The 23,636-nt window shown below is 48.3% G+C and overlaps 1 protein-coding gene across 7 annotated transcripts in view; it reads left to right on the top strand.

Moving 5' to 3' along the window:
* Positions 1–23,636, top strand: part of Ctbp2 (C-terminal binding protein 2) — a 131,568-nt gene that overhangs the window by 85,555 nt on the left and 22,377 nt on the right. For 4 of the 7 annotated variants that reach the window (XM_075972554.1, XM_075972553.1, XM_075972555.1 and 1 more), the window contains one exon: positions 10,863–11,022. The exons of 1 other annotated variant lie outside the window; for it this stretch is intronic. In XM_075972554.1, the coding sequence (XP_075828669.1) occupies positions 10,965–11,022 (58 nt within the window). In that variant the 5' untranslated portion in view covers positions 10,863–10,964. Of the gene's footprint in view, positions 1–10,862; positions 11,023–18,945; positions 20,648–23,636 lie in introns of those variants that run through there. 2 more of the 7 variants (XM_075972552.1, XM_075972558.1) reach the window with 2 other exon arrangements.

Below are 23,636 nucleotides of genomic sequence, written 5' to 3'. Positions count from 1 at the left end.
TGAAGCCCACGATTGTTACTTGGCACAGGGAACTCTTGTGCACATGACCACAAAAGTACCCTTCCTGCTTCTTTGTTCATCCTGGGTTTCGGGCAGGGCTTTTCATCACATCTGACCTCACACCTATGGTTTCCCATCCCAAGAACGGTCATGTTTACGACAGCACGCTTGCAGGCTACCTTGAATGTTACCCTGTGTCTGCTCTGACTCTGGGAGTTGACACTTGCTAATAGCTGTAGTTCAAGGGAGTCGGAGAGTCTGTTTACCCAGCGAGATACGTTCTCAATGTGGGGCCCAGGCTCTGCTAGATCTTTCTACTGTCCTCCAGATTTATGGGTGTGCATGAGTCAGTGTGGAGACCCCAGCTTGCCCTAGTACATGTGGAGGGTAGCCCCAGAACTTATTCTAAGTGTCCGTGGTAAGTGAAAATAGCAGCAGACGTTGCACTCTTGGGGCCGCTGGGTATCGCTGATGGAGTTCACCCCAGGAGTTCATGGAGTGAATGTATCACAGACCCAGTGTCAGCACAGGCAGCTGGGATTTACAGCCTTTGGTAGGTCAGTGTTCTCCAGCCTGTGGGTGCTTGGAGCTTGGTGTCAGGCGTTACAAATGGATCCGTGACTTTGTCTCTCTGGTTGAACTGCACTCCGTCAGTGACCATAGTAAATCTGATGGGCTGCATAAAGGGCTCTGCTACTTAATCTATGGTGGTGTGACAAATTACCTCAGAATGTGGAGATTTAAACCACACACCGCTGTCATCTTCATTTCTGGGGGTCAGAATCTGCCCAGCTTAACTGGGTACCTGTGGCTTGGGTGTTCTCCTCCATGCTACTGCAGTCTGGATATTTACTGACCATGGTTCCTCGCCGACGGTTGATTGCTGGTGACCTTCCAAGAGTGCCAACAAGAGCCTGGCCATGCTTGAAGCCACAGTTGTCTTTCATCTGATGTCTGAAGCAATTTGCCGATCTGATTCTTATGAGCAGAGACTGCAAAAGCATGCGAGTGCCAGGCTTGGGATCAGGAGTCTCAGTTTTCTTTAAAAGAGTTTGGTTTGTAAAATTATTTGAAATGCGGGGCTTCATTGTGCAAATTCACCATCCCATGATACAGATCTCTTATGGTGGTTCAGTAATTTGAATCTCTATATTTTTTTTAAAAAAACTTATTATTATTTCATATGCGTGTAGATGTATATGTGTATGCTGTGTGTATGTATGCATGCATGCATGCATGTCTGGTGCCTGCGGAAGCCCCAGAAGAGCGCGTTGGGTACTATGGAATTGGAGTCACAAATGCTAAGTCACCATACAAGTGCTAGGAACCCTGGTTCTCTTAAACAGCCAGTGCTCTTAACCTCTGAGCCATTTTTCCAGCCTAGGATCTCGCTTACTTTCTGTTGGTTTGTTTGTTTTGTTTCTTTGGAACTTATAGGAAATTTGGAGTCTGCATCAGGCAGGGGAAGATTTGGTCATCAAGCTAAGATACAGGTTTTGTCTTCCCTATGTCTTTGTGTGTATGGGCTTCTGGTCTGGCAGAATGTGTAACAAGAGCTGGATTAATAAATGAGTTCTTGTCCCTGGAGCCTCAGCAAGGTCCCCTAAGAGGAAGCAGATCCTCTGCTGGCATGATGCAGCCTCTGACCAGTGCCCTGTTGCCCCAAACTAATACTGTGCGTCTACTTCCACTTTGATTGTTCCTCCTTCAGAGTTCCCCACCGGATCCCGTCCCCAGGCTGACTCCAGAGCCTGGTGGTAGGGATGAAAGAAGAGTGCTCTCTTTCCTTCCATCCTCTCACTGGGTACCACCTTCTGAGATGCTTGCCTACAGGTCACCTGGGATGTCAGCCCTGTAGCCCAGTTCTAACAATGGCCATTTCTTTGCTCCTTCCTGTCCTCTGAAGCAGAGACTTGGGATTTCAGGCAGCCATTGGACTCTAGGAATCACACACAGCTGTGGACCCTACCCTGGATGAAACTTGGGAAGGTCACTGTAGGTATCTTTCATGGAGTGACACTAGCTACTGGGCAGACTGCGCTGGGGAGCAAAGATGAAGGTTTTCCCTTTTTGTCCCTTTGGGATAAGGGAGAGAATAGAGAAAAAGCCTTTAATAGGTTCACTGAGCGCCGTTGCCCTCCTGAAGACCCTACTGTCACAGAACTGTCACCCCAGCTACTCTGGACCTTGAAGACTGTTCCTTGATGGTTGGAATCATGCCACTTGGTCCTTTGTTTCTCTGTGTCAGGGTTTCTCCACACAGCCCTGGTTGTCTGGGAACTCACTTTGTAGGCCAGGTTGGCCTTGAATTTAGAGATCCACCTACCCTTGCCTCCATTGCCTGGATTAAAGGTGTGTGCCACCACACCTGGCTCAGTTGGTTCTTGTCACCAGCAACTCTTTTGATGTGAGAGCCGTGGCAGAGGAGATGGGAGTTCTTCCTTTGGAGGTTGCTGTGGGGTGAAATCGGGGCTCCTTGGGACCCTTTGGCATTGCCCACATTTTAAAGCATTTTAGTTGTGTCGTCTGAGTGGCATCTCGTTGTCACAGCAACCGTGTTTGAGGTAATGGTCAGAGAAGGTAGTTGTCCTATGGAGAATACAGGGTTGGTTGAGACATGCTGTCCCTCCTGTAACATCACTAGGTTAAACAACCCCTTTCCTTCATCACTGGGGGCTCCCGACCGGAAAAGCTGGTGAGTTAGGCTGGCAGGTGGAAGCTCTGCTAGCTTCATACATGTAAGATGGGAAATCTAGGCTAGTGAGGTAACCGGAGACTGTTCGTTCGTTTCCCGGCTGCCCAGATCCAAATAATTACACAGAGGCTATATTAATTACAACACTGTTTGGCCAATGACTCAGTCATATTCCTAGCTAGCTCTTACATCTTAAATTAACTCATTTCTGTTCATTCGTGTATCACCACAAGGCTGTGGCCCACCAGTAAAGTTCTGGCTGCTACATGGTGTCTCCCTGACTCCGCCTACTTTCTCTATATCTTTGTTCGGATTTCCCACCTGGCTTTATTCTGCTAAACCACTGGCCAAAACAGCTTTATTCATTAACAAATAAAAGCAACGCATACACAGAGGGCATCCCACATCCCGTATCTAAAGGTACTTACCCCCAGAGTTGACATAGGGAGTTTTTAACCCAGGACCCAAATAGTTGGAACAAGAGAACCCAACTCCCAGAAGTTGTTCTTTGACTTTCCACATATACTAGTGGTATATGCTCCTCCCCAAAATAAACTAATAAAATATCATTTTAAAATGGGAAGTTCCTTTCCCTGCTTAGCATCTACTGGGGGGTGGGGCTGGGGATCGACTCTGAAGTCTTACAGGAAAGGGACCTTAGGGTGAAGAAACAGTTGCTCACTTGTGCACGTCCTCCTCCAATCCCAAGTTTCAGTCTGAAAACTCTTATTGGGCTTTAGCAGAACTGCACAGCCTCACACCTCCACTATCCTGTCTTATATAGATCCTGCCACTGTCACGGTCCCCTCAACCATCACTGTGGGTCACACATCTTTGGATGAGAATTGCAAGCATAATGAAAAATCACCCCTGAGGGCAGCTCATGCTCCTCTTGGTCAAAACTCCACACGCCGGGTCCGGAACCTCATTCATTGTTCCTTGTGATTGACCACCTTTTGTCAGCATGAGCTGTGAAAGAGGAATCTTGGCTCCAGGCAGGTGAGGAGGGCTTGGCACAGCATTCTCTTCTTTTCTAGTCACATTGCCACCCTTCAGCGTCCATTTATGGGTAGGACGGAGGCCAGGTACCTTCAGTTTCTCTTGCTTCCCAAGACATGGAGTTCAAGGGTAGCCGACAGTATTTTTCTCCTGGTTCTTAGTGGAGTCTACATGAGACCCAGGCAAAGCTACCCCGTCTTTGCAGCCTGGGGTGGCCAGGCAGGGTGAGCAGTGCCCTCTGCTGGCTGAAGAGCTACATTGCTGGGCACTATGCTTCCTCTAGGCTGTTCTTGCTCCCAGCACACAGGGCAGGAGTGGGGGTGGGAACATGTCTTCTTTTCCATTGCTTTTGTGTTAAGCAGGTGTAGACAGTAAGATGCAAGTATTAGTACATGTATTTTGGCCTTTACAAATCAAGAAGTAAGCCCCTGGGGTCCTTAAGGGACAATGTACTACCAAGTTGAGCAGTATTTTTTAAAGATTTTTTTTTTACCGTTGTAATTTGTAACCTTATAAAATTGCCTTTCATATATATTTTTTCCTTTTTTTCATATATATTTAAATACAGATATAATTCATAAGTATTCAGTTGAGCCAAATCAAAGTTACATTAGAACTAATAATATTTCCATAGACAAATGGTCCAACATTTAAGAATAAGCCTAAGTATTTGTTTATTTGATTATAATGATTTGTGTTCACAGTATATTTTAATATATAACTTTGTTATCTAGTTTGTTGTAATTTAGTAAGTAGCCTCGTGTGTAGCCTGTAATCTCCATGCTTTTCTCAAAGCTACATATGTGGGCTGCTGGGTCTCACTGTCATCCACCTCCTGGGTCCAGGCTGCTGTTGGCCATCTCCCCTGTGTGTACACAGCGCTGGACCTGGGAGATACATTCATTGTATGTGTGCATTTTTGTCATGGGCTGTGGACTCTGCCCTCAGTGATCTTTGGGGTTCTGACCCACCATCTCCTTCCAGCAGCTGTGTGGTGACCCCTCTGCTGACATTCTGCATCCTCTACTTGTTTAAATGAAAACATTCTGCACCGTGTCTTGCTTTAAACATGTCACCCGAGACGAGCTATTCTGTCCCATAGAATGTGAGCTTGCTGATCCCATTACATTGCTTAGCCAGGCTCCTTAGCTACGGAGCATGTATCCCACACCCGGGTGAGGGACCCACTAGAGACTCCTCGGACCAAGCCGCTGGAGCACAAGTCATCGTTTCTATGCCTCTTAATTTGAGTGGACATTGGCTTGTTTGCTTTTTATCCTCTCTGTCCTGTCTCTATTATTAACTAAAATATTTATTTTCAAGGCATATTTGGAGGACAAGGGCTTTTAAATTAAATGTGTGAAAATTCTAGAGAGCTTCTGTAGAATGTGAAGACCCACAGTAGATTCCCAACATGACCGAAATAAAAACAACCAATTAGGAACATTAAAAATTCTCTCTGCCTAAATCCTTGTGCCTCGGGCATCACTTTTAGGAAGAGAAATATTCAGAAGTCTCGAGGCTTGTTTGCATTTAACACTGGGAAATGTATATGTACGGACCAAGAACCCCAGCACAAAGCGGGATCGTGCTACTTCCCTAGGGAAACCATGGTTTTAAAGTTAAAGCACCTCTCCCTGGACTGGGGAAGCCTTTGGCCTGGTGGATTTTCCATGGCACAGTGAAAAACTATATGTAACTTCTGTTCTCCTAGCTTTTGCTGCAGCTCAAACCTAGGGTCACATAAAAGTTAATAGAGGCCAGCCTTGTGTCGCTGAGTGCCCTCCAGATTCTGTGAAACTCTGACAGTGGCAGAATCTGGCCACTAAATTATTGACAGTATATTTCATTTTTACACCTGAATTAGTCTTATGGAGTCCATATGACCACATGGTATGAGATTTTTGTCTTTATTTTTCCGGTATGTAACTGTCACAGTCAGCCAGAGAACAGGTAAGTAAAAGGCAATAAAAGTAACGAGTTACCTTCCTAAACCCCCAACTCTTGTACATGCTGGAACTGCTCAGATTGGAAAGAGGCTGTGGCTGAACCACAGCTGCCTGTGTGTGCATTGCAGGCACTTTTGCTTTGCAGGGTGGAGATGGGTCTCTGACCTGTTGGGATTATATGACTAGCGATGGACCCGGTCACCCAACATTGGGCTGTCTGGAGAAAAGGAAACTGCTCTGTTCTTACTGTACTGGCCTGTCCCTGGGACTCCGTGTGAACTGTGTGTGTCTCATGAAGGGCCCTCGTAGGTTAGTTACCTCCAGGGCCTCAATGGACGGCCCTGGGAAAGGGAGGCTTTCTCTTCTCACCCCTCACCTACACCAGAAAGAGAAAGGAAGGGGGGACATTTGCAGAATGAATCTATTCTGTGCTTGGGGAGTGACAATCCTCTCTCACCATTGGCAGTCACTCCAGGATAGGGGCACTCAGAAGGCTCAGAAAATGGTACCTAGTGAGGAACTATTTCCAACATGAAAGGATTTAGGAAGCACGTAAACATTCTGTCCCTGGGAATCATTTTAGAAATTGATTTGTAATTTCTTAGCAAACTGAGTAATTTTTGTTAGCCGTCTTTGGTTGTGCTTGGCTTCTGAATGAAGCCTATGGAATGGCTTTGCTGGATAAAACAAGGGGCAGAGTTAGCTTATCCTTTTTCTGGATAAAACGAGCATTGCAGATGTTCTTGTTCGGCATTGAGAGGCCCTAAGCCTGCACCCATGCCTCGTAACAGCAGGGTCCTTCTTTTCCTTCTTTCCAAGGTCCTTGTTGTGCCTCACCTGGATTATGTGTGCAAGAAGGTCTGGTAAAGAAGGGTCCCAGCTGTTGAAGGTGCATGAACAAACGCCCCATGCTGTTTTCTGGGTGTGTGGACCCTTATTCTACCTGCGTCAGATCTCCTCAGCACTGAGCTTTTAAGTCTGTACCTGGTTTGTGATTAACAAGGAGGTGTGTCCACTTAACTGCAGTGATACTAATCCTTTAAACTGTTATGTGAGTAGATTCCCATAAAGGAGGGATGCCGTCTGTGGTGTTAAGTGGGTTCCAGAAGCTCTGAGAGACAATGTTGAAGATGCACATTTGCTCTGCAGCCAGCTTGCTCCATCCGGTCTCTGTAGAGTATGAAGTAGAATGAAGACACAGAGTCCCTGGAATTCTTGTGGTACAACTGCCTGATGGCTTGGTTTGGCCAAGAGGTAGCCATTGGTGGCAATTGGTGAAAAATGCTTACCTGCCCAAACCAAGACTTTGAAGAACAAGTGGTTTCTTTTGCCATTAATCCTGGATGGTTTTCTTTTTATAGTTTAGTTTCAGAGTAGATAGTTTTAAAATGTGTTGGTCTTTCATTTTTTGTCCTTTTCTTGAATCTCTTTGACACCACCATGAAACGGTGTCCCATGCAAGCTTTCTTATCTAAACGTCTCTTTGGCTTACTTTGGTTATCACTCACTTCTTCCAGTGCTGTGTATCTCTGAGCCAGCAGATGCCTGATGAGTAGAGAGTACCAGATCTTATTATAGAAAATGTGTTTTTCCTCTTACACATACGCGCCTGTGCTAAGCACCAACATTCACCTTCTGCCAGAAGAAGGCATTTTTGTCTTTTCTTTGGTATAACCAAATTGCCAGCTTTGTGATTCTTGCTCTTTGGCCATTAAGCAAAATTGTTACTGAAACACATGGATTTTAGCACTGTAATCAACTGGATATCAAAAACTAGTTACTGAGGTCTGGAGAGATGATGGCTCAGAGGTTAAGAGCACTGGCTGTTCTTCCAGAGATCCTGAGTTCAATTCCCAGCAACCACATGGTGACTCACAACCATCTGTAATGAGATTTGGTGCCCTCTTCTGGCCTGCCGGCATACATGCAGACAGAGCACTGTGCACACAATAAATAATCTCTTAAGAAAACAACAAAAAACTAGTTGCTGAGTAACTAATGGTCAGATGGCACACGGCATACACAATATGGATACACTTGACAACAGGATGGTTTCAGCCCTAGCCAGATGCTGCAGGTTGGCATAGGATTTATCTTGCTGCTCAGTAGTATCATGTATAATTTGAAATGTAGTGATTTTGAGTTTAGTAAATTTTTAGGGCTCTATAGATCAAGGGTAACTGAAGCTGTAGGAAACACCTTAGTTTGGGAAGACTACTATACGTTAAATTTCACTTTGATCAAATAGAACTTGGAGGTTACTTTTATCTCTGGGTTGGGATTTGGCTGGTGTTCCTTTGGTTCCCTCCTGTGAGGTATTGCTTCATGCTGCCGCCTCCTCCATGAAACACACACACACACACATACACACGCACACTGCGCGTGGGACAGGGTTTCTATGTACAACAACATTAGCTATCCAGGAATTAACTCTGCAGACCAGGCTGGCCTTGAACTCACAGAGGTCCATCTGCCTCTGCCTTCTGAGTGCTGGGATTAAAGGTTTGCACTACCACTGCCCAGCTTGACTTTGAACTTCACTGGCATTTGCTCTCTGACTTAGGCCAGGTGTACTATTGGAACTTTGTAAAAACTGTCAAGAGCAAGCCCAGGGCTGGTGAGGTAAGTCCTTAGATTCCCCTGTCTGTCTTAGACTTGGTGGCATACAAGGAATGCCCTTTCTGCTGCCCAGGCAAGGAGCCCAAGTCTCCAGGACTGCCCTCGCCAGGTCGCTCTGTAGCGTTCTAGAACCCCAGTCCGCCTCCGGCTTTCCTCCTGCTGTGATTCAAGTTGTGATTTCAGCAAAGAAATAATAGACCCACAGCATTTCCGCTTCTTTTTATTCCTTATGTGTACTTTGGTATTCTTGAACATCTTGACCGATGATATCAGTAGATGACTGTGACAAATTCCTCTGGCTGGAAGATTATTATGACTTCGGAATGAGGACTGACATAAAATAAAGGACAAGCTTGGTTTTCATAGCAAACCCAAGAGGGCTATCTGTGATGGATGCCTGGGAGCCCAGAGCCAGTATAGCTGGTGCAGTATGGGCATTACTGGTATGATACAAGCCCGAGGCCACTGTGCCTAGCTCCATTATGGGGCATGTTTTGTGTCTAATGTTTGCACAGTAGCTATGTTAGTCTTCATAAATAGCTTGCTTCTTAGAAGGGAAAGGAGGAAAAATGTCTATTTCATACTTTTTTTTTAAAGGCAGTGTTGTGGGAGGGGGTGGTAGCTGTCTGTTGTCACCACCCCCAGTCTGGGCAACACTTTAACTAGCTGACCCACAAGTCTCTTCTCTGCTGATGGGGTGGGTGGGTACCCCCACTCAGTCGGTCTGCACTGGACCTCAGAAGAGCCCCAGAAAAGCCAGGCACGGGAACCAGTCCCAGTAGAAGATACAGACGTTTGTGTAATCTGTTGGCTGATCTCTGATTGCACGAATAAGATTCAGCTTATCAATTTTTCAAGAAGCCATCTAATTATACAAATTAAAATTCAAAGGAAAGCAAAAAGAATGATTATGCCTCACTGGAGGAGGAGGGTGCACAGCCCATCTTGTGGCCGATGAGAGCACTGGCGTTTGTTCATCTTCATATCACTTCACTAATATTAACTCGGCCTTTGGGTGAGGTAGATAATGAGGCTTGTGTTTTTCCCAGGAGCTGCCACACTGTATTGTGGACATCAGAGCCTCAGCCTCAGTAAAGTAGAAGGACGAGCCCAGGCTCTCTGATGTGAGCGTGGGCTTGGGTCACGTTTCCTATATGCATTTGTGGCTGGCGTTCATAGGTCCTGGTCCTTCTGTGCCATCTCTCTTTTCCCTGAATTCGGGGCTTACACACACATGGCTACCTTTATGAACGAGCCCAGCAACAATGACACCAAGAGTTCTATAAGCTGTCCATGTGGGGACCGGCTCGTTCCAGGCAGCTTGGGTCGGATGTCTCTTGGATACTGTGGCCATTATTTATATAGTTAGAAACTGCTTTTTCCTATTTCCCCCTCTCCCTCAAACTCACGTAATTATTGCTATAAATCTTTAGGCTGCCTTACCAGCCACATTGCTGGGAAATTAGCCATTAATTACCAAGATCTTGCCTACCTTTTCACTAGTCAGACCAGCCCTGGACCTTTGATGAAGTAACTCTTAGCATTCAGCATAATCGATGCCTGCATAGCACCAGAGAGCTCACTTTTAACCCTTGAGCCTTTCCTTTCCTTTTCTGTCCTCCTTTCTCTGCATAATTCACCTGATAGCGTTCTCTCTCTCCCCCCCCCCCCTCTCTCTCGTTTTATTGTTCGATTTAAAGCAACGCTGGTTTTGAAGTTTTGCAGTGAAGAGTGGGAGAACAGTAAATGGGTCCCTTCTATTCTCACAGTGACTGACCGACCTCTGAAGGAGAGACTCTGTAGTGCCTGACTTGAAATTTATGAACTTAAAAAGAGGGACCTTTGGATCAGGGCAAATGCAGTTCAGGCCCTTCTCTCCTGGATCCCGAGTCATCAGGGAATGCCCAGAAAGGTTCAACCAGTCCAGGAATGTGAGAGTAAATGCAAAGTCAGCCATCTGCAGCCCCCTCTGAGTTAAAGGAAGGTTCTAGAAGATGGCATGGGCAAAGCTCAATTTTACACAGTGTAGCAGGGAGCTTGTGTTGTGTTGTGTTGTCGTGCTGTGCACTACATTGTGGTTTTGGTGTCTGGCCCCTGCGAGTCCATCATGGAAAGGAAGCACTCTTGAAAACTGCCTAGTGGAGGCCAGAGGGCGCGCCTGGGATGGCAGTCGCAATGGTGCACGGGCACCCCATGCCATTGTAGTGCCCGCAGCCCAGTGTCCAGAGCTGTCTGTGAGGCTGTTTCCGTGGTGGAGTAGCGCTTCTGTGGCTCATCCAGCCAGCTTTCTCTTGGTCTCTGGCCTTGGAGTTGAAATAACAACTGAGGTTGTTTTGTAATTGGTGTCCATAGCTGAGAAGCCCGTGCACTGCCATTTGCTGTTTTCAGCAACGCGTGTGGCAAAGGCCCTCTCTGCCTGCTCGCTTTCTGACGGACCCAAGGTAGAAAGCAGGAGTTTGTGTAGGCTCGTGAAGCAGCCCCCTCCCGTGTTCCGGGAGGAGAGCCAGCAGGTCCCCTCTTAGAGAGTGGCAGGAAGTCATGAATGACCTTGTGTCCTGGAGGTCTCCAGAGAGTTAAGGATTCTTTTCTCCTTGTTTCAGGGTTCATAGTGGCGCAATGCACGCAGACTCCTGCGAGTTCCCCTAAGTTCTTAGCGGACTGCTTTGCCTTTTGAATCAGAGAGTTGCAAAGTTCGATAAAGAATGGCCCTTGTGGATAAGCACAGAGTCAAGCGACAGCGATTGGACAGAATTTGTGAAGGTAAGAGCCAGCGTGGCTGGCGGGTTTTCATGAAAGACACGCAGCCCCTCACGCAGATCCTCTCCGTCCTACTCATTTGAGATAGCTTGGCCTGACCAGCACTCGAGATTCCCTTCCTGCCTGACCTTTTCAGGCACTGGCCACACCACATCCTTGGCAAGTCCTTTTGCCTTTCCATAGGGTCTGTCTTGTGTGGGGGTTGGGCAGACAGTAAGGGAGGGCTGTAGGCTGCGAGGTGCCTTGCTTCCATATACCTAGGGCTATTTTGCATATGAAAGACACCACATATCAGGACCAGCTTTTTTAACTTCCTGAAGTTTCTAGACTTTATCTGTTTTCTATTAAGATATTTACAACAATGAATTCCAAGATAGTTCCAAGGAGCCCACTCTTGCCCCTCTTGATGTTTTCAAGTCCTCAGTATCTTTGAAAATGTCTGGAAGTGTTTTATTCATGAAAGGAAAAATAAACATAATTAAAATCTAATGGAAACCTGGGGATAAAACTCTGAAGCATTGATTAAGCACTGTCATTTCCTAATTAGTAGCAAAGAACCCCGAGCCTGCAGCTGTGTCAGCCCAGAATCAGTGCTTCAGGATTCACCTTGTCTAGGGGTTCTTGGGAGTGTGTGCAGGGCTAGCCTCGGTGCCTGGTGTGGTAGGTGCATTCCCTATGGAGCCTGTCACAGGGCGCACATGCAATAGCTGCCCTACCAGCTCCCCGGCAAGCACACGCGCCCCCACGCTCTTTCCCCTGCAGCCACCCATATGGAATTGCTTGTCCTTTAAATAGATGTAGCTCAAGCCACATGGGATGGGGACATCAAAGCCACTTTACTTGAGACAGCCCTTGAGCACTGTGCAGAGTATGCAAGAATCCCACCCCCTACCCAACCCAACCATGTCCCTTGGCTTCTGCTACAGTTTATTTCATGGAGCTCTGCATTTAACTGACTTTTAAAAGTAAACATTAAGAATATTAAATTTCTGCTTTTGGTATCTGACAACACTACAGAAAAATTGACAGGCTAGTGTCATGAATGTCTATACTTTTTTCAGCTGCATTTCCTAACGGAACATTTGACTGCCTTTTATGAGGTATAAGTGTGTGAGCGTGTGTGTGTGTGTGTGTGTGAGTGTGTGTGTGTGTGTGTGTCTGTCTGTCTGGTTTGCTGTGTGAATTGCTTCCAGAAGCATCTGAAACAAGCTTGTAGATGGCAGTGGTTTCCTGTCACCACCCCGTGGCATGTGTCTCCTGTTAGGATAGTTTCCTACATAACCACAACAGCATAATCGTCCCCTAAGATACCATCCGACGCAGATTACACAGTCATGTCTCCCACATGGGTCTGTTTGTAGCTACCTTGTTTTTATCATGTCCATTGGTGTGTAGCCATGTGGGGTTGTACATTGCCTTTGGGTGTCGTGTCTCTTTAGTCTGAAGAGACTCTCAAATACTGGCCTTTTATAGACTTGGGTGGCATTGTTGTGACAGAAATTGAAGGTTTGGGACTTTACAGAACAGTCCACAGTCTGAACTCACCTGATTGTAGAAACTGACTTGAACTTCTAGCAGAAAGGGGCTTCATGGAGGCTGGTTGCCAGAAAGCCTCAGTGAGTTGACTTGGCGAGGTTAGCATCCTGTAAGATGCCACCCAGAACTCTTCCGCTACAGATGACAAGTGAGAACCAAGAACAGGAGTGAGGTGCTCCTGAGACCCACTGGAACCAACCTGGGCCAGCCATCAATCATGTCCTCTGTCCTGGCTGTCGTTTACCACACTCTCACGCGTCCCCGTGTCTGTCACCGGGACTGCTTTATAACCGAAAGTTCAGTTGCATCTCCATCCGCATGTGCATGGTTTTGCAGAACCAGGAGCAGTTGTGTTTCAAAGTTTGTGATCCTGTTTGCGCAAGGTCTAAGGAAGTCACAACTGTTGCAGGTGTGAACCGAATGTCCTAGCCACACGTTCAGCGGTCTGGATAGGTAGCGCCCATTTTGCTGGTGATTTGTGCCTGGTTCCCAAGACAGGTCTTCTATCTTCAGCTATTCCCAGAGTTCAGGTCTCGTATAGCTGCTACACAGCACACAGAGCTTTGCCTTCTCACCCCTGTCTGTTTAGCATAGATTTCCAGAGAGCCTGTCAAACTATTCTGTCCTTCCCTATAATACTTCACCCCGTGGATAATTCCTCGCTGTGCCTTAGGGACATTGGGTGGGTAGACTGGTTGGCTTGCTGTTTTTTAACATCAGGTTTTGCTGTGTGTACCAGATCCTCTTGCCTTAGCTTCTTTAGTACTGGGTTTTTCAGTGTGTGCCACCATGTGTGGCTTGGTTTTGTTATTAAATGAATGAACACATGTGTCCTGGGTTTTGGAGAACTGCCTTCAGTCACACACCTACCTGCTGCCCACCTACCTGGTTCTGGGATCCCTTGCCGGAGTTCGGTAAGACTCTCAGTGCCATGGGAACTGGTCAGATAAAATCTTAGCTTCTTCCCTGTGAGGATTCTTCCTTTAGAACTCTCCACTGAAACCTGTTGGCCCTTTCCAGTCTCTCTTTGGGATACCCGCGTGTTCTGCCAGGTAACTCTGCCAGAAACTCCATCTTTCTTTATACCCAGACTTGGGCTGTGGGCCCCCTCGCTCACATACACACCCAGAGAACATCTCTGCTCCATGTTGAGGGGGCAGCCAGAGTCGTTGGGACTCCATCCAAATCAACTGGAATAATAAAATCTTTCAGGCTAACTTAAAAGCCAGATTTGAATGTGCTTTTGTAATTGACCCTTTTTGATATCTGTAATTTGTTCTCGGCTGGTTTTCTTGATGCCTGCTCTCAGACAATCCTGGAGTACGTTGTATGGAATAATTATGGAACTGCCTTTGATCACATGTGCTGTTCATCCCTAGATTGCAACCTGCTTTCCCTCTGATGTATAATTTAGGCGCTGGCTTTCTTCTCTCTGGTTTGCTGACATAATTGACGCGGTCCATTTGTGGATTGTACTAACGGGTGCATTTGAATACCCTGTTCGATCATGCCAGCGCTACTTTGGTTTTCCCCAAATATTTGTGGGTCACAGACCATGCAGATCTAACCCAGAGTTTGGGTTTGGAGAACTGTGGCCCTCCACTGCTGCTTCGTCCATGACCTTTGTTAGGCCTTCTCACAGTGGCTTAGGGTAGAGTCACACCCTGGGTGCATTCCTTGTCCTATAGCTGTTGAGGATGCTATTTGGAAAACAATATAACGAAGTAGGTATTTCGTTGTGTTTTTAATCTATTTATTTTACTTTATTGTGTTCAAGTGTTTCTTTGGAAATGTGGAAAGCGGGTTCCAAGAACAGTACCAGCCGAGTTATGATAAGGAACACAAACACATAAATAACTAAATACAAGGAAGTGGTATGAACTGCTTTTACGGAAAAGTTCGCCCCCCCCCCCCCCCCATGAGCACAGAGGAAAAGAAAGAAGCGTGGCTTTTCTGTGTCTGCTTGGTCACCAAGGCCACACAGCAGGTGGGGCAGCTTGCCTTCACGGGCAGTGCTTTCCCACTCTTGAGTTGGATCTGATGGTGTTGCGGAGCACATCAGCACAGCCTTCACCCAAGAAGGCGCTTGTGTGGTGTTCACATCCCTAAGATCCCTAAGATGCTTCTGGATTGTTGAGGGAGCCTGAGTAGCAAAGTGACCACACCCAGCTGAGGGCCTGGCTAGTATGGTCAGCTGATGGAACTTCTCCAGCTGCCGGTCTTGCCAGGAGGGGCCCCTCAGAGCCCATGCCACCTGTACAAGGGCCAGGAGCAGGATCATCTTGTTCTGTTTGGTTTCCTTGTTTGGAGTTCCACATCGAAGACACTGTTTGGTTTCTCTGACCTGTCCTTTCTTAATTGAATGCGATATGCATTTGTGTCTTGTTTGGTTTTGCTTAGAACCAGGCTCAAACACTGTTGTCCACAAGTTCTCCTGATCATTTTTAATAGACTGTCTTTCAGAGCCCCCCCACCCCAACCTACGTCTTAAAAATGGGATTCATAATGTTGCTATACATTTTAATTATATGTTGAGATCAGGCAATTATGCACATTTCCAGTAATTAAGTGATTAGCTGCAATTACTTTAGCTGTGTAAATAAATATACAATAGTCAACTAGATGTGGCTCAAAACTCCACAATACAAACAAATGTTCCAGATAATGCTTGGCATTGTAAAGAAATGCTCGAACAGGAAAGCCAAGCCATAGTCTCCACGTGATAAGAGTCCCATTTTGTCTTATTTGAGCTAATGAACTGGAGCAGTGACCCCCCCCCCCCCCCAAGTTAGAGAGCTGCGTTTCAACACAAACTCTAGATCGCCAATCTACACAGAAGAAGGGTTTTTTCACAAAAGCCAACCACAGTCTGTCCACATTGAAAAGTAGAAGTAGGCATGGCCTGGGCTTGTTTTTACTCTGTCTCAGCTGGAAGGCAACCCTGGGAAGCTGCTGGCCCTAGGAGACCATGGCCATGGCGTCATCCTGGTATCCAGCGGTGACAAGGAGACCCCCCCGTTTCCCTCAGCTTAGTTGGTATCTCTCAGAGCTTCACATGGCCCAGGTGGGAGAGGAGCGCCAGGCTTGGATGCCTGGTGTTGGTGCTCCACCATACCGCAGGTGACTCCCTGGTGTTCCAGGCTGGGGTCAGCCATGATAAACACAAGCTAGTGAGACTACCCAGATGTGTCATGCCACCAGGTGGGCAGTGACCTGCGTGGACACTTGGACAAGGGCTAACTGACCTTTATATTCAAATGGTCTTGACATTTGCTGAATGCACCGCCAGATCTTGTCTCTTGGGCAGCCTCGGTCAGCCTTCTGAGAGTCTTAAAGTGTTTGCACATCTGACCAGTTATGAGGTGCTTTGAGAGGGGAGATTCTTTTGAGGACTGCCTGTGGGGTGCCTTGGCCCTCATCTGCCAGTTTCCCCTGAGCTTCTGAAACAGTCCCCATCCTTTGAGAATCACGCCCCATGTTGCACAGAATTCAAGAACAAATTTCTAGCAAACACTGCTTGAAGCCCTGAGTTGGCAGGCTCTGTTCTTTTTCACATTGAATTCTTTATTTTTTTATTTTATTTATTTTATATATACAAGTGCTCTATCTACGTGTATACCTTTATTCCAGAAGAGAGTATCAGATCGTACTATAGATGGTTGTGAGCCATCATGTGATTGTTGGGAATCTAACTCAGACCCCTGGAAGAGCAGCTAAGTGCTCTTAACCACCGAACAGTCTCTCAAGCCCCCACAATGAACTCTTTTGTCAGGTTTATTTTGTCTCCAGAGCATGGGTTGTTTCTTACTTTAGACAAGCATAATGTTTTTTTGTTTTTTGTGAGGGGAGGTTCTCTATAGCTTTGTAGCCTGTAGACCAGGCTGGCCTCAAACTCACAGAGATCTACCTGCCGCTGCCTCCCGAGTGCCAGGATTAAAGGTTACCACTGCCCAGCAAGCATAATGTTTTTACTTTATATGATCTTCTATGGAGGGGATTCTTGTAGGGTTAAGAAAGTTATATCCATGAAACTCATTGCCTCTCAGAAACGGGACCCATCCTGCCCCTTTTAGGCAGATTGCTCAGGAAATCAGTACTTTCTCAAATGCTGTGGGGGGTAGGGATGGGGCAACCTCCAGAGTGCTTAGAAAAGTCTGTGTCCAGGTACAGGTGTTCCTCTCACAGAAGGAAACATCTGTCATAATATTTGGCGAGTTGCAGAGCCGAGAATTTGAGAATTTGGTTGGCTTCCAGACAGAACCAGCTGGAGGTTGTTGAGAACAGAATCCGGGCCTCCTGGTTCTCCTGCAGCAGGGACACCAGGCCTGAGCCTGTCTTCCACTGCTGCCCCGCCTGCCCTTGTGATCGTGCCTTCACACTGGGCGGGGGGGGGGGGGCAGCTGCCTAAGAGTCTTTGCTGGTTTCTGGCAAATTCCCCAGTTAGCAGTTTTCTCAACTTGACCATTGTAAGACACCTTGAGTGTGACTGACAACCCCCTCCAGTAGGGTAGGGGCTAGTTCTCAGACCAGATTATTCTAGTTATGCCTGATGCTGTATCATGTCACGATAGAGGCTGATGCCCAAGCACTGAGCAGTTGTTTCCTCTGAAGGCTACAGACCCTGTGTGACAAGCCTCCCCAGCTTATCTTCCCTGGACCCTGATTGACTGTTAAGTACTATTTACTTCATTGAGCTGGTGTGTGTAGTGCATGTCCCTAGCTTGGCACTGTTTGCTGGCTATTTCTTATTTTTTGGTATGTCATATTCTCAGTGAGCCTGCTTAGCAGTCAAGAGTAAATCCTGGCTTAGGTGTGTCCCCTTAGCTTCCTTAACGTGTTATCCTGTCCTTACCTCTGCCTGTTATCCCGAAGTGTGGTGTGGGTCGGTTCCAGACAGTGTCCAGAGAAGGCGTCTTTGATTTGTGGGAATCTGATGCTATGCAGTCTTTGCCTTTCTCAGCTCTTCACTGGCTTCTCGAGTCCTAGGACATGGGGAGCCGGAACAGGATTTTGGTCTCTTTGTTTAGGTCAGGAATGGGGGCACGGTGGTCTGTAGTCTTTGGGTCCCATGGTCGGTGTAGCATTGGTCACAGCTGCTCTGGGCATGTTTGGAGGGATAAGAACTCCTTAGGGAGCATCAGCGATTTCCAGAATTTGATATGATCTGACTGGGCATGGAAAGGGTGAGAGCGTGGCACCCCCATAAACCTGCTTCCTAGAAATGGTGCTTTATCCAGACTCCTACCCCACAGGAAGTTCTGCATACTGCTCACATAGGAACTTTTTCATTTAAATGGCTGGTATTTATCTAGTTGAAGGTTCCAGTTAAATCTTAGATTAAAGGAGAAATGGGTGAAGGAACGCCTTTGGTCTCCTGCCTGCATGTAGTTATATTATCTCATTCAAATACACTTCTCGATCACCTCCTTGGTTTATTTTTGTGACACAGAGGTTTGGGGGGGGGGTGCGAGGATTGGGGCTCTGCACATGCCCCACAGAGTGAGAAGGGAAGGCTTGGTTCCCTAGTTTCTTTGGTGGCCGACCCTCGGCTCAGCCTGGCCCTTGTTGTCTTACACTGATGAATTCCAGGTCTTAACCCGTACTTTTTATCTTCTTCCCTGGCGGAATGAAAGAATCTGTCTTACGATCTTACAATGAGGATTTGATCAGTGTAACCTAAAAGCCAGGGACTTACAGGCCTGCTTCTCCGAACACCCCTCATTCTGGAATCAGCCACACGGCTTCTCCCGTACGCCTCCATTTGATCTGTTCTAGCTGCGCTATGGATTAACGTCGTGTGCAGTGGGATTAGGACTGGATGGACAGCTAAGCAGTTCTAGTTTGTTTCTCTGGCCATCAGCGGAGAGGGCCTGGTCAGGAGCCTCCCCCAAGAGAGGTGGGAAAAAAAACGGGACAAGAGATGGAAGGGTTTCAGACTCGGGAGAAGCCACGTGGGAGCTTACCCAGCTGCCTGTTAGGCCTGGCTAAAGCAGGCAGCCCGCTTCATCAGTCTGAGATGTCACATGGGACAAAAGCTTTAGAGGTTTTATTTAGCTCCTAATCCTCATGCTGCAAGAGCTGAGGACTGTGTGAGCACAGCCACCGGAAAGGGGGCCCCCGCAGGCTGGAGTCCAGCCTCCTGTCCCGGGCTAGACACACAGGACAGACCTTGCAGGCTACCGTTGCGGAGTGAGACAAAGTTACCGTGAGTCCGCTTTTTGCCTACTAAGGTTTCAGAGGATTAATAATTTAAGTCGTACCTTGAAACAGAAACCCCCAGTTGGTCGTTCCTGCCGTCTCGGAAGGGCTCGCGTGCGGCCAGGTCTGGTTTTGATGTATGTAATTGAAGATTTACCAAGAAAGGCTTCCTCCCTGCGCCTTTGCTTGTAGTCATTTGCTCTGCCAATGCCGGTTCCCAGCAGGCACATCAATATCGGCCGTTCTCAGAGCTGGGATGCTGCTGGCTGGTATGAGGTCCCTTGGGAGAATGCTGGGCCTCCAGGGAGGAGAAGTTCTCTGCCGTATGGCCCTGGAGAAGGGACCTGGTGTGAGCTGCTAAGCCACTGCGCACAGGACACAGAGCCTTACCTATCCAGAGAAGCATTCTATAACTCACTGTCATCAAGAAAGGGCTGCGGGCCTGACTTCGCCTTCTACGACAGCAGACAGGCTGTGATGTCTGGCCGTGGCTCCATGCTGCCACAAGACGACTATGGCGACCCATCCAGGGGCGCCAGGGTACCCAAGGAACAACCTCCCTTCTATCGGGACCCAGGAGCCAGCAGGCCGGCGCCCAGCTACGGAGTGCTTGGTGGCAGAGTGCCATGGGAGCAGGTACAAGGCCAGCTACCTGCTCTGCAGGATACTGGCTTCCTGTACCGGGAATCTGGGGGTAAAGCCTTCCCACATGGGCAAAGGACACATGGCAGGGCTCCATCTCCTGGGAGGTACGGAAGAGAACAGCCTAATCCAAGGTTAGGGACAGAGGTGCCCATGTACTCCCCGACCCCCAGTCAAGTCTACAATGACGCCTGTGAAAGAACTGTTGATTCTACCCCTGCCAGACAGGTGGCCCCAACATGCCTGGTTGTGGACCCTAGCCCAGCCGCTCCTACGGAGAACAGCACCGGGGTGGCCCCAGGTTCCCTGAATAGAGGCTATGGGCCTACCCCGGAAAACATCCACTCCAAGCTGACTTACGAGAATTATGAAGCTGACTCGTCTATGTTCCAGGGGCCTGGGAGCAAGAGGACTGTGCACCCTGAGTTTCTGGCCCTGTTGCGGGCAGAGGGTGTGGCAGAGGCCACTCTGGCAGCTCTGTTACAGCAAGGCTTTGACTCTCCGGCCGTCTTGGCCACTCTGGAGGATGCTGACATCAAGACCGTGGCACCCAACCTGGGCCAGGCCCGTGTCCTGAGCCGCCTAGCCAGCAGCTGCAAGACAGAGATGCAGTTTCGGAGACAGGACCGGACAGGCCTTCCACCCCGCCCGCGGTCCAGTAGCTTCAGCCACCGAAGTGAGCTGCTGTCCAACGACTTGGCCTCACTGGGTACCACAGGCCCGCAGTTTCACCCTGCTGGACCTCTGCCGACTTCATCTTCCCGAGCTGGAGATCTAGCTCGCCGCCCCTCCAGCGCACCTTCCCAGCACCTCCTGGAGACGGCAGCTACTTACTCTGCCCCGGTGGTGGGGGCCCAACCCCCACACTTACCTTCCAACTCTGGGTATAGCTCTCCTACCTCTTATGCCCTAACAGCACGGCTGGCTCCCTCATACCCTCCACAAGCTGGGGTGGCCTTGACTAATCCAGGCCCTTCTGTCCCCCTTCACTCAAGTCCCAGGACAGCCTACTCCACCTCGTACACGGTGCCCATGGAATTGCTGAAGAGGGAGCGCAGTATGGCCTCTTCTCCACTGCCCAGCCCCCACGGCAGCCCCCAGCTCCTACGGAAGCCTGGAGCAGCCTCCATGGAGCCATCTGCCCTACCACCAGTCAGCCAGGGCCTCCACACACCTCATTCTCCGTACCAGAAGGTGGCCCGGCGGACAGGGGCCCCCATCATCGTTTCAACTATGCTAACTCCAGAACCAAGTAACTTACCTTTCTTGGCTGGGAGTTCCAAGCGGTCAGGGGAGGGTATAGTTTGAGAAGGGAATAGTTTGTTCCCCACTGGTCATGCTGAAAGTGCGGATAATGTGTCTGTCTGTACCCTGCCCCCCAACCCTAACAGCACCACGGTGAGTGCTGGGGTTAGTTCCCTCCTCCCGTGGGCTATTCTTGAGTTCTGCAGATTTATGTAGCAGGTTAAGCCCCAGTTTGCAGATTCCCTCTCCTGATAGTGAAAGGTAGCTGCTTTCCCAAGAAACTGTTCTGATAGTGTATCCCATTTTTATACAAGAGGCGGGTGGTTCTCTAGTTCCATCGGAGAGCTTTGGAAAAGTCAGGAGTGCCTGATGGAATGTCTCCTGTAAATTGTGCGTGGATAATTTGCTGGTAAAAGTGCCTGGCAGTGTAGACGGCACACTGTAGCAAAGGCGGAGACTCCACTGCCGATAAGAACGCGTCTGTTTCCACAGTTGTGGGCTAAACAAAGCAACATGTTGAAATCCCTTAGAACCGTTTGAAAAAAAAAAACAGATTTAGCCTCTCATTTTATAAAATACGGTTGGGAATTCTGCTTGTTTGTCGGGAAGACACTGCTTCCACGTTGAAGGGCTGGAAGCTAGGTGAAACCAGCCAAAGCAGAAGCCAGGCGGGACTGACTCATGGCGTGCTTTTCACGGGATGCTGCGGCAGAACTTCCTGGAGGCCGTCCTCTGAGCAGTTAGTGTTTCACCCTAGGGTTTTGACTGCCAAGGTCAGTCAGGTTTCTTCTTTTCACCTTTGCCCTCCAACATGTATAATTTGGAAAACCACATTTTTATAGTAATTTTTGTTTTGCTTTGAGTATATGTATGAGTGCCTGCATGCATGTATGTGCCAGGACTCTCAGGAGCCAGAAGAGGGCATCGAATGCCCGGGGAGCAGAGTTCCAGGTGGAAGTTAGCTAGGAGTTGAACCCAGATCCTCTGCAAGGGTAGCAAGGGCTCTTAACTACCGAGCCCTCAAAAAGTTGTGAGATACATTTAAAAATATCTAGTGTATAGGACGGGGTAGTGGAGTAGGAAATACTGTACCTTTTTTTTTTTAAAAAAAGTCTGATTATCTACTTTGTCTTTGAAATGTGTGCCAGGAGCGGAGTTGATAAGTTTGAGGGCCTATGCCTTCTTTCTCTCTCAGCCCAACATTCTTTCTTTGCAACCAACTAATTTGCATGGCGATGACATTTGTTGCTCCAGTAATTTCATCTGATAATGGCTGGGCTTGCAAAGCGGATCTGAAAACATATTCCTTAATTATGTGTTGCTAAGCAACGGAAGGGTTTGGTCATAATCACAGAAAGATTATCTCCTCATTGAAGTCCTGGAAAGGTTTTGCTGAAGGAGGAGGTCCTGCAGAATTGCTGTCTGCATGCAACACAACCCCCCCTCCCCTTTCTGTTTATTTTGTGCTGCATTTGAACAAAAACACTCGCCGCTATCCGGGTACGGGGTGAGGGACGTTATATAAGTTGTTTGGAGTGTGATTGTTGACACACTGTTTTACAGACCCAAGGATATTGATTTTTATTTCATTTGCATGGCAGCGCGCCAGTGCCGAGCAAGCCTGCAGTCGGAAGTCTGCCAGCAAATAAATTTCTCTGTCAAATGATCCATCCCAGAGCAGCAGTTGCCATCCCTGTTCCTTATCGTACATTCTGTGTGGCATTATGACTACCCTGTCAGGGCAGGGGGAGGGGGGCAGGGCCTCGGCTTCCTGGCTGCTTTTCCGCTCTCTGAATGGCATTTGGGTGACAGGTCTGTTTCATAGAGTCTGCAGCGGGATCTGGGTATGCCGAAGGCAGCAGCAGACTTCGTGGTGTGTCTGTAGGCATGGCTTCAGGCAGAGGTGCCGAGCCCCAGAGAGGACAGCCTTAGACCACGGGAAAAGCACCGGGAGACCCAAGGCACTTTGCCTTGCCTCTGGGCCCAGATGGCAACCTCCGATCTTGAGGTAGAGTCGTGTGTGTTGCCCTTTAGTGGCAGAGTCAGCCTCACTGATTCTTCATTTTGATTTCACCAAACTCTGTTTCCGCCCAGTGTGGAGGTCCTGGAATGCCTGGGAAGTAATTGACACCCCCCTCCCCATCTTCCTGCAGTGATGGTGGGGTGATGTCAAATACTTGCAAGAGCATTGTTTGAGGGATTTTTTTTTTTAGGGGTCTCGTTTGGCTCTTTAGACACAGTGTGGATACTAGTGTTTGCTTTGTTAGATGTATGTACACAGTCGGCTTCTGTTTGCCAGGCCTGCCTCCACCCCATCAACCAAGCAGTTCAAACAGCAAGGCAAGGCAGCCAGATGCACAGGATTAGGGCTTCTGGGCAGAGAGCTTCATGGCACCTGGTGGGTCGGCTCTCCATCCCACACTGACGTGGCGACTGACCCAGTGGCTGTCACATGTTGTCACCCGTGGCCGAGAGGCTGAGCCTCCCTCTACCAGATGCCAAGGAGCATCAAGCAAACACCAGTGTGACGGCGAGCGTTTTCCATCCCGTCCTCCCCGAGTCCAGCAAAGCGCAGCTTGCCCCACGCTCAGCCCGAGGCGTGTGAGAAGCGCAGTCTCACATCCACACCCACCTCCCAGATTCCCTGCTTATTTTTCTTGGTGTAGGTGCACTGACGGAGCCTCTGAAGGCTCCATTCTAGGATCTCGTTGCCAGGGCTGTTACTAGAGATTCCTAAGGTCAGTTGGGAAAATCTATGGCTATTTTTCCAGCAATGGTGTGTGTGCCATTGCCTGATTCTAATGCCATGGGAACATACGATCCTGATAGAAATCGGAATCGTGTTGAGGACTGCTCCCACAGGGCTGCCGGGATTCCCTCAGATGTCTACATCTTTGGAGCTCTTCCTGCATGCTGAGGATGGCTCTTTGGTTGTAAGGATGCTGGGCATGGCCTCCTTGAAGTTCCCTAGTTCCAGGTTGGACCCACTCACCTCT

This window comes from Microtus pennsylvanicus, chromosome 5 (genome assembly GCF_037038515.1).
Source record: "Microtus pennsylvanicus isolate mMicPen1 chromosome 5, mMicPen1.hap1, whole genome shotgun sequence".
In the NCBI taxonomy this organism is placed as follows: domain Eukaryota; kingdom Metazoa; phylum Chordata; class Mammalia; order Rodentia; family Cricetidae; genus Microtus; species Microtus pennsylvanicus.
This window is presented reverse-complemented; position numbering and strand designations above follow the sequence as displayed.